Genomic DNA, 10104 nt, shown 5'->3' on the forward strand with positions numbered 1-10104 from the left:
CTTGTCTTTTGTTTTCTAAACAAATAAAAATTTAAAAAAGTTTAGTTTTATTTATAGTTATAAATCCTGAACCAATCAAATAAAAATGGATGAAAGTTGAAAAGCCTAACCCAATCACACAATGGTCACAAAAAATTTACATTATCTTTATTTTATTCTTTTATCAGTAACTTTGTCAGTTACACAATTTATATTATTGAAATGTATACGTCTTTAAAAGAGATCATTAAAACTACAACAACCACAATCCTGTGCATACGTCATAAACGCGCGCCGGTCCGCTACTTTCGAAGTTCAACATTTAAAAGGTATGTAGTGTTTACTTTGTATCAAAGTCGTGTCTCGTAGTGTTTTATCTTATGTTGTTTGCTCAGAGGTGTTTTGGACAGAAAACATAGATAAAGAACTGTTGTTATTTAGTGCTATATTAGTTTTATAATACGTTTGAAATTGACAGCTGGAGTGAACTGTGACCCAAATAACAAGATCATTTGTTTGTGGTGCTTTATTAATATTTTTTTTTTTCTCCGAGCATCGCATATTGTGTCATTATAAAGTAGATAGGCCTACATGTTTCAGTGTGTTTCCTCCACTCCTACACAGTATAATATTTTTAAAGTATTTATTTCACGTGTTTATTTATGAACAGAATACATTATGGCTCTGGCAGGAGTGCGTGTAATAGAGCTCGCGGGACTGGCCCCTGCACCCTTCTGCGGGATGATACTGGCGGACTTCGGTGCAAGAGTGATCCGGGTAGATCGGACGAAGGGGACAATGACTGTAGATACTCAGGCAAGAGGCAAACGATCAGTGGCCTTGAATCTGAAGAATCCCAAAGGTGTGGCTGTTTTCAGAAGACTGTGTGTCCAGTCAGATGTGCTTCTGGAGCCCTATCGTAAAGGTCAATGTCTTAATTAAAAGAAGGAAACATGACTCCACTTTCACATGGTTAATTCTTATAATGTTCTACATATGTCGACAGAGCATCTTCCAGTTAATCAACTTCTAGCAAACCAACGTTCTTCCATTTTAATGCAAGATTGTACAGCATGTTGTAGCACAATTAGTTCTTTTTGTTTCCGAATTAATTACTCTTTGTTTTTTAAACCATTAACCTCTGGCCATATTGTTTATTTTGTCTAAATACATTCACTTGCTTTAATGAAAGCATTGTTGATTAACGTAAATAAATAAATAAATAAAAATGTCCCTGACTTAAATTTACAATTGCGATTTCTTTCCTGATTTTACATCCAAGCACGAATTATTAGCTACCTTTTAACCTCTGGTCTTCTAAATTCAAATTTATTTACCTGCAAGGCTTTTTTCTTTTCATGCTTCGATGTTATATCTCTCTCCGGTATAATTAAGGTGTTATGGAGAAGATGGGATTAGGTCCTGCAGATTTACTAAAAGAGAACCCGCGCCTGATCTATGCACGACTCACAGGCTACGGTCAGAGCGGATCCTACGCCAAGGCTGCCGGCCATGATATCAACTATCTGGCCATGTCAGGTAAACACCAGTGTTAAACCGCTACAGAGGAGCCTGACTAGTAAGCTTTCCCCAGACTGCCTTTAGGCGCAGTGGTTGTAAAACAGAGAAGATTAGAGTCATGTGAAGTTCAAAATATCTTTGGTGGAAAACTTTTCTTCCACTTTTTATACAAACAGAGTCAGTGTGTCCTCCACACTAAGACATGACTGTGAACCAGCCCTTCTCAGATTGCATGCAGACTGAAGCCATGTGGACCAGTGTGGGTCTGTGATGTTATTAATTAAAATAATTTCAATGCAAATTAAGCTGTGTTGATCTTTGATCATGAGAGGATTTTTAAATTATTTTTCTTTTTGAATATTTTATGATTTACACATAGCTCCAGAGGCGCCAAGTCCATTCAAATGTGCCCTCTCAGATTTTTGAGCCAAATAAATTTTGAATGCAGCTTCCTAAAAGACTTCCAAAAAATTACATTTGATAATAACGTTCTACAATTTGTAGGTACATTATTAACAGTGCCCCAAAACTGTCGTCTTTAAGGGAATTTCTGAGGGTTTTTTTTGCTAAAAAAAGATCAGTTGGCCTGGTTGGAGTTTTTGCATACGCATGCATGATGGGTACTCAGTCCAAACTTTTACTGAATATCTATTTTTAGCATATTGTGTAACTGACTGCTGCTGATCAACCAATAAGATAAGGTGCAGTTTTAGCCTAGAGGCGTCCAGTGCTAATATTTTAAATTAATTTGTTTCTGTTAGCCGCAGAATATGTGGAAGCCTGAAAAGATGCAGGAATTACAGGCCTAATGAGTACACTATATATTCAGGCATTGCGAGAGAAAATGCATTAATAATGTATGTTTCCACTTTGAAATCATCATTTTAATCTGAATACAATGCAGTCATTATTACAATAAAAGCTTTATAAATAATAATAGTTAGTGTATACTGAAAATTCATTTTAAGCTGCTTTGGATACAAAATATCCATAAAATAAAGCCATACTGTGCATCAGTGTTGCTTTCATGCAAAAAGACGATACCTGATTTTGAACCATTGATGTGTCAAATAACAGTTTTATTGGTGTCAAGGAACCTTGCCAGACTATAACTGTGAACTACTGTACATTGCCATGGTTCTGTTGCGTTCTTTTCATTCAGGTGCTGTCAATAGTTTGTGAAGGTCAAGTCTGGCCCAACGTTTGGCCCTTTTTTGAGCCCTTTGTTGTCTATTTGCTGTGACATTATGTTTGCAAACAGTACAATGCACATTTGTTACCTTATTATCAGTAAGTCTATGTGTGTTAAATCTGAATTATTTAATGCTTTCCTTTGTGATAATTGTTTTATTTTTGTTCATCCGCTACACTATTCTTAACACCACTGAACAGAAGCACAGAGGTTGTGCTCTAATGATCGCATGTGAGGCAGTTGGCATAATTGGTGATATTTTTAGCTGACCTTTAACTGTAATTTAAAAATAACTGTTACAGTAATTATTCAGCTATTCTTCATTATACAGTTCTCAACATGTCTATATCCTTCTCTGTCTGTAATAGGGTTACTGTCCATGCTGGGCCGCAGCTCAGAGAAACCCTACGCTCCACTGAATTTGGTGGCAGACTTTGCTGGAGGAGGTCTCACGTGTGCTTTTGGGATTGTGTTGGCTCTCCTGGAAAGGAGCAGGTCAGGACAAGGCCAGATCATTGATGCCAGCATGGTAAGATACAGCACTTCGTCTTAAAATGGGTTTCTGCTTACAAATTTTTATTAACTTTTCTTTGAAATACCAATAGAACAATTTCCTGTTTCCTACAGACTCTTTTGGGCTGGTAAAGCTAAAGTTAAAGAGTTACAGGAAAAAGGAGGAATTGTGCTGACTTGCTTTAATTCCCTACCATCAAAGTTTTATCCTACTGAGGGTGTTGTGAAATTGTTTTCTCCCCACAGTGCTAAAAAAAACGTTTTGAGCAAGCACTGCATTGAATAAGGGAATTATAAGCCTTGTTTATCTCAATAAGATCACCCCATGTTCTGACCAGCCTGTCAATAGTTTTCTGCAATCTGGATTTTCCAATAATTGCTCGGTTTTTTCCTTTCAAGTTGCTTATATTGGCAAAATCTATTTTCATTCCCACAGCTATTTGTGAGTACTGTTAGAATGGTTATTTTCCATGTAAGGATTACCCAGTAGGTAAGGAAAAGCTAATATCATAGTCTTGCCTGTCCATTGGGTCCTTGAGAAACTAAACGTGCCTCCAAATCAGTGTACTGTAATTCATTTTGAAAAAAAATCAAGAAACTAAATTGTTTATCTAGGTATTCACTGATAATATGCGTTTGAATTTGGACTTGAAATATTCGGCTGCAAGGCTCATCATTAATGCTCGCTAACCAATAAAGTATAATAACTAAGGAGTAGGTCGCTTAACCATGAGAAATTACAATCTTGATGTTATTTTACAGCTCACTGAGATTCTCATACTGCATTCCCTATATTTGTAATACTTTGTAATATATATATATATATATATATATATATATATATATATATATATATATATACATGCATACATACATGCATACATATGTTATGACATGAAAATGAGCAAGCAGTGGGAAAAAAATTAAATGCAAGTTAATTTATATAGCACTTTCTACAATATTGATATAAAGCAGCAAATCACAGAAAATGCTTGTTTCAGTGTTACATTTAGGACGTATTCTGTATTAGAAAATATCAAAGCAATATTCATACGGAAGTAATATATAGTATAAGACATTTTATGTGGTTAAAAAGTCATTTATTCAGTTAAGCAGATGCAACATGTTTGGCAGCAATTACAACCATAGTTGGCATCAATCTGAAGTATTTGCAGGGTGACTTAACATTTAAGTTGTATTTGATTATAATTAATTAAGTGAGTAATTCATTTAGGTTTTTCTGGTGAATCATTTAGCACACATAAAGGGTTGTTAAAACCGCTAGGGTCTAGTTCACACTTGCGGCATTAAATCTCTGTGCTAACCCTGTTGGTGTTTGTTGAAGCAGTTGGGGAAAAAAGCAGTTTAAGGTTTGTTGGCACAATGTTCACACTACACTGGGTTCAGCTGAAAAATAATGGCGTTTAGCAATTGCTATTCTGCTTCTGTTAATTAAACATGACATTATGACATTATATGTGCATTTTTATGCATTAGAAAACCTCAACCAGACAGTGGAGCTCTAATTCAACTGAGGTTATGTAGTTTGTTCTAACACAGTCTGATCTCCGCCACTTTAAACCCTTAAGGAAATAAGCTGTGGTAAACATAAAACTTAATATGTGACCATTCAATATTTAAGCTCCTCTCACATCAGCAATTCAGACCTGGAGCAGAGCTGCAGTGCTAGTGGAGAGTTTCTCCTGATAGCCGCGTGTGCGCCAAGCTAATGTTAGTGATTGTAATGATGATTGTAGTGCAAATGAACTCTGCAATTATTCACAGTGGTGTATTCAAAAGCTGCTGCAACTGTGATGGATATGTAACTATTGCTGCTTAAAGTATATACTGTATATATATTATTATTTTTACTTATTTTTACTGTAAATACATGTGCATGTGTGTTTATGGATGGTTGTATGTATTATAAACATATTGGTCTTTTATTTATTTATTTTAGTGTATGTTGAAATAGGATGTATAATGACAATAAAGATTCTAATGTCAGTGTGGGCAGGAGCTGTGAAAATGATGATTAGATGTTTGTCTGTTAGGCAGTAAAGATATCTGAAGCACGTTCCTGTGAGAGTCACCTTGCCACTCTTTGATAACATGTGGTTTGATACTGACAGCCGCTTTTAGCAATGTCAGTGTTATTAACACGCAAGGCGGCACATTGCTTTTATTATAAACTGCAAACGTTATGCTTTATGCAAAGTTTTTCATTTAAATGCTTATTGGAAATTTAAAAGGCGGCCTGGGTGTTTCATTAGCTATTCATTTGTTTTGGGGTTATGTTACTATGTTTCAGTTTATATCCTAAATAGTGTTTGACCACTGTCATCTTCACATTGACATCCAAATAAGTCATAGGCAACAAGTGAGTTAACACACTTTACATTAACTCATTATTTTTCAGAGCTATAGAGCTAAATATTCTACTTTGCTCCACATGTCTTTCTCTGACCAAAATGAAAGGTGGAAGTGTGAGGGGAAAAAAAAAAAAAAACCCGGAAAAAAAATGTGAACACTCATTCAGTATTAGGCCAAGCGACTAGCGGGAGAGTGACTTCTTTGTGGTCAGGCCAATCATGGGCTCAAATAGAAACCCAGATTGTCAAAGTCTCTTTGAAGGCTGGGTTCACTGGGGATTATATGAAGTATATCCACATTAAAGTTAATTTGGCAAGGTCACAGTCTTTGAAATGCATATATATTTATTTTTATGCATGAGTCTGGAGGATTTGACCCACAAACATTTCTTTTCATGTGTGAAAATGTTTCTGGAACACTTGCTACAGACCCTTTAACCTCAGGCTTGATGCCAAATTTATCATTCAGAAAAGATTAAGTTCAAGATCTAAGTGCTGTTATTCTTTAAAGGGGTCATATTATACATATTTGACATAAGTCTACTCGTGCTAGTAAGTTTATTTGTGTGAGATAGTCATATTCTAGATTTCATTGCCAGTTTCACTCTTTCTCTGAAATAAACAGCCTGTTTTTTATTTAATTCTTTATTGTTTTGTGAAATGTCCCCATTGCATTTGAAATTATAAACAATATGTATTGCTTTCTGTGCAGCTGCCTTTGAGAGTTTATTGTTGTTTCAAATATAGTTTTTACCTTACCCTTCTTTTAATACCAGCCTTTTGTGAAGACTACAGTATTAATATACCATACAAACTCTTTAAATCACACTAAAAAGATCAGGGACCTTGTTAAAAATAAATGCTATCAATTTTTTATCAGCAAGGATGGTCATGTATTTAATAAATTCTGCATATCGCTGCAAAAGTAACTAAATTTTTTATATTTATTATCAATTAATGCTTTTTGTGGACTGAGGATGAAATATGTGAGGGTTACATTATGTTTTCATATGGACATCAAGCTTTATTATGTATAAAAGATAAAAGACATTTTGATTACTCATGATATGGTTGCTTTCTAGTCCTGCTGTGCCCTGGATGTAGAAATTCAACTACTGACAAACCTCTACAGAAATGAAGGTTGTGTTTTACTGTGGTGTGCTTAAATTACAAAGATGCTTAAATCTTCCCCTGTCGTACCACATTTCTATCTTGTTCATTGCATTCATGTATGTAAGTTAACTATATGTGATTATCTGCACCATGTGCTTCATATGAAGTTATTGTAAACTGAATCTGATGAACATGTATAACAACTACAGTTTTAATAAAACTCTGTTTTATGTGCAGGTGGAAGGTGCAGCATATGTCGGCTCCTTCATGTGGAAGTCCCGTAGCCTCGGCCTGTGGAATCGTCCTCGTGGGGAAAACATGCTGGATAGTGGCGCTCCATTCTATGATACGTACCGTACGTCTGATGGAAAGTATATGGCAGTGGGAGCGATTGAACCTCAGTTCTATCAACAGCTTATTAAAGGTCTGTGCATTATATTTCTTCTTAATATATTCCTGTATGTCATCTTCTGAATACGGTGGATGTTCTCATTGTGTGAACGGTGATATGAATGCTTGCTGTCTTCTTCAGGATAGTTTTCAGATGTAATATATTATGTAATATAATATATATATATTATAAATTGTAAAAATATAATATATATATGTGTGTGTGTATATATATATATATATATATATATATATATATATATATATATATATATATATATATATATATATATATATATATATATATATATATATATATATATATATATTTTTTTTTAAATTGTAAAAATATCATATATTAAAAAAAATAATATATATATTTCTTTTTTTTTCTTATTTCTATAGATTTTTTTTTCTTTTATAATTTTTGGTATTATTTTCTTGATCTTTTTAAATATTTATTCTATTATTTTGGAATTTTATGGTGTTATTTTTTTTTTTTAGCTTAGCTCTGTGTGTTACTTTCTGCTTTTCATTCATCTGAAATAAAACTATAACCCCAGTGACATCTCAGTACAATTAACCACAAGATTCTCAGGGTCGCATTTGTCTACATGGCTGTCAATTTTGCATAGGCATGTAGACATTTGGGAAAAGCCACAGGATGCTTCATTAGTATGTGCATAGGTGTTCCCCCTATGACCCGATGACCCAAGTGCTAATGCCGCGTACTTAATCTTGCTTTGAAACCATAATGACTCTATTGCTATTCATGTTTGGCCCTCAAAAGAAGAAAGTCTCCTAATAAGTCACCTACTGTGGCCAGTGCAATGTACTAATGGCTTCTGTATTCAAAGTCTTTCATGATCTCTTTGATCTTTGTCCTCTAAACTCCTTTATTGATTTCCTCGCCTTTTTTATCTTCATTATCTAATTCACCACAGGTCTGGGCTTGGATGATGCTGACCTGCCCGCACAAATGAGTGTATCTGATTGGCCGCAGCTCAGGCAGACATTCACCCGGGTGTTTGCAACCAAGACACAAGCAGAGTGGAGTCAGATTTTCGATGGGACAGATGCCTGTATCACCCCTGTGCTGTCACTGGATGAGGTACTCTCTCACCCCCACAACCAGACCCGGGGGTCGTTCTTTAAGGACTCTCAGGGGGAAATTTGCCCCCGACCTGCACCCGTTCTGTCCCGCTCCCCTGCAGAGCCCTGCCTCTCCCGGGACCCCTTCATCGGAGAGCACACTCGCTCTGTGCTGAAAGAGTATGGGTTCGAGCAAGCGCAAATAGAACAGCTCTTGTCTGCTGGTATCATAGAGTGTAACGAAGTTAAAGCGCGGCTATAAATCAAAGACTGACTGGAGAATCATTACACTTTGTGGCCAGCGATGCAGAGAAGGAATCTGATCACTTGGACTCCTCTGTCTCGTTGAGTGAGTGTGAGGGGGCATTTGAGAACAAAATTACGCTCCCTTGTGAATAAGTGGATGCTGCTGTGGAAGTGGTCTGAATGAGTCTGGGCTTTTAAGTTAAAATGTCCGAATATTTCAACTCTCATTTGTAATCGCTGTAGAGAGAATCAAGTGGGATTTAATTAAAGCCTATTAGAAATATTCTGTGTTAATTTTAACATCCCTATTTTTTGTCAGCAACCTCATTCTACAAAGATATTTAATATTGAGTCATTTTTTAAGACTGTTCTGAATTAATAATAGGATTGTGAGGGCATTTTATTTGTAGTGGATAAAAGTGTACCACTTTTGGTTCTGAATTGAAATCCTTGACTAATAAGTGCCTTTAGCAAGAATAGCTGAGTGTGAGTCATAGACTAATTAATATTTGCCTTTACCTATTTGCTAGGCAGCGTTGATGAGCCAAGATAATAGTATTAGGATAAAACCAATTAATGATTAAGCTTAAGATAAAGTTATCTGTTGTGATATCGCATTCGCTATTTGTATAAAATGTAACACTTGGTGAACATGGTAGTGGCCTTATAATGATACAGATAGCTGTTTTATGGCCTGTATTTAGTCAGTTAGTTTTGTTTTTGTCACTTAAGGCCAATTCAATTGGTCAGCTCTTATTTTTGCCTATTGAATTGGTGTTTTTGGGTGTTGAAATGACGTACTGTAATCTGGGGACCATTGTATTGGTATGCATATGTTGGTGCAGTATAAATTATGCTTTACTTTTAAAAACCGTAATATTGTGAAATATTATTGTAGTTTAAATTAACTTTAAATAGCTTTAAATTGTTTAAATCTGCTTTAAATATCCCTGTGATGGAAGTTGGATTTTCTACAGCCATTACTCCAGTCTTCAGTTTCACATGATCCTTCAGAAATCATTCTTATATGCTTATTTGGTGTTCAATAAACATGTGTTATTATTATCAATGTTGCAGACCATTGTGCTGCTTGATCGTTTTTGTGGAAAAAGATACATATTTTTTTTCATGAATAGAAATTTCAAAAGAATGGCATTCATTTGACAGAAATCTTTTGAAACTTTTTAAATGTCTTCACTGTCATTTTGATTGAATTGAAACTTACTGAACCCAAACTTTTGAACAGTAGTGTTTTTCAAATTTAGAAAATAGATTTTATAGAGCAAGACATATTTTCTTATGCTTGAAGATTGTGATAGAATCATATTTTGTGAAATTTATTAAAACTTGACTTTACACTTTAAAGACTGTTTGGCTTCAAACAATACTTCTCTTGATAACATTCTGATTCATCCTTATAGTAATCCCACTGAATGAGTTGCTGAATGATGTTTCCTAGCTACTCGAGTCTGAAATCGATTCTCATTCACGTAGAGATATGTGATGAATGTGGCTTTTTAATCCATGTGGCACCATCTGACCGGTTCCCTGTGATCCACAGCTTGACCTCTATAGATAAAGTCCAAGAGAGACAGAGAGAGAGAGAGAGAGTGTATGATGTTCGGTGACACACTCACATGACTATTGAACAGACTCTGTGAATGTCTCATGACACATTTGAGACCA

At 35.2% G+C, this 10104-nt stretch overlaps 1 protein-coding gene across 1 annotated transcript; it reads left to right on the plus strand.

The window, feature by feature from the left end:
- Nucleotides 1-263: 263 nt before the first annotated feature.
- On the plus strand, nucleotides 264-8701 carry LOC132131010 (alpha-methylacyl-CoA racemase-like). The gene is made up of 6 exons (XM_059542961.1): nucleotides 264-308; nucleotides 650-904; nucleotides 1375-1518; nucleotides 3061-3221; nucleotides 6928-7114; nucleotides 8025-8701. Exons 2-6 carry the CDS (start codon nucleotides 658-660, stop codon nucleotides 8432-8434), a joined length of 1149 nt encoding a protein of 382 aa, XP_059398944.1. The 5' UTR covers nucleotides 264-308; nucleotides 650-657; the 3' UTR covers nucleotides 8435-8701.
- The last annotated feature ends 1403 nt before the right edge of the window (nucleotides 8702-10104 follow it).

This window comes from Carassius carassius, chromosome 47 (genome assembly GCF_963082965.1).
Source record: "Carassius carassius chromosome 47, fCarCar2.1, whole genome shotgun sequence".
Classification (NCBI taxonomy): domain Eukaryota; kingdom Metazoa; phylum Chordata; class Actinopteri; order Cypriniformes; family Cyprinidae; genus Carassius; species Carassius carassius.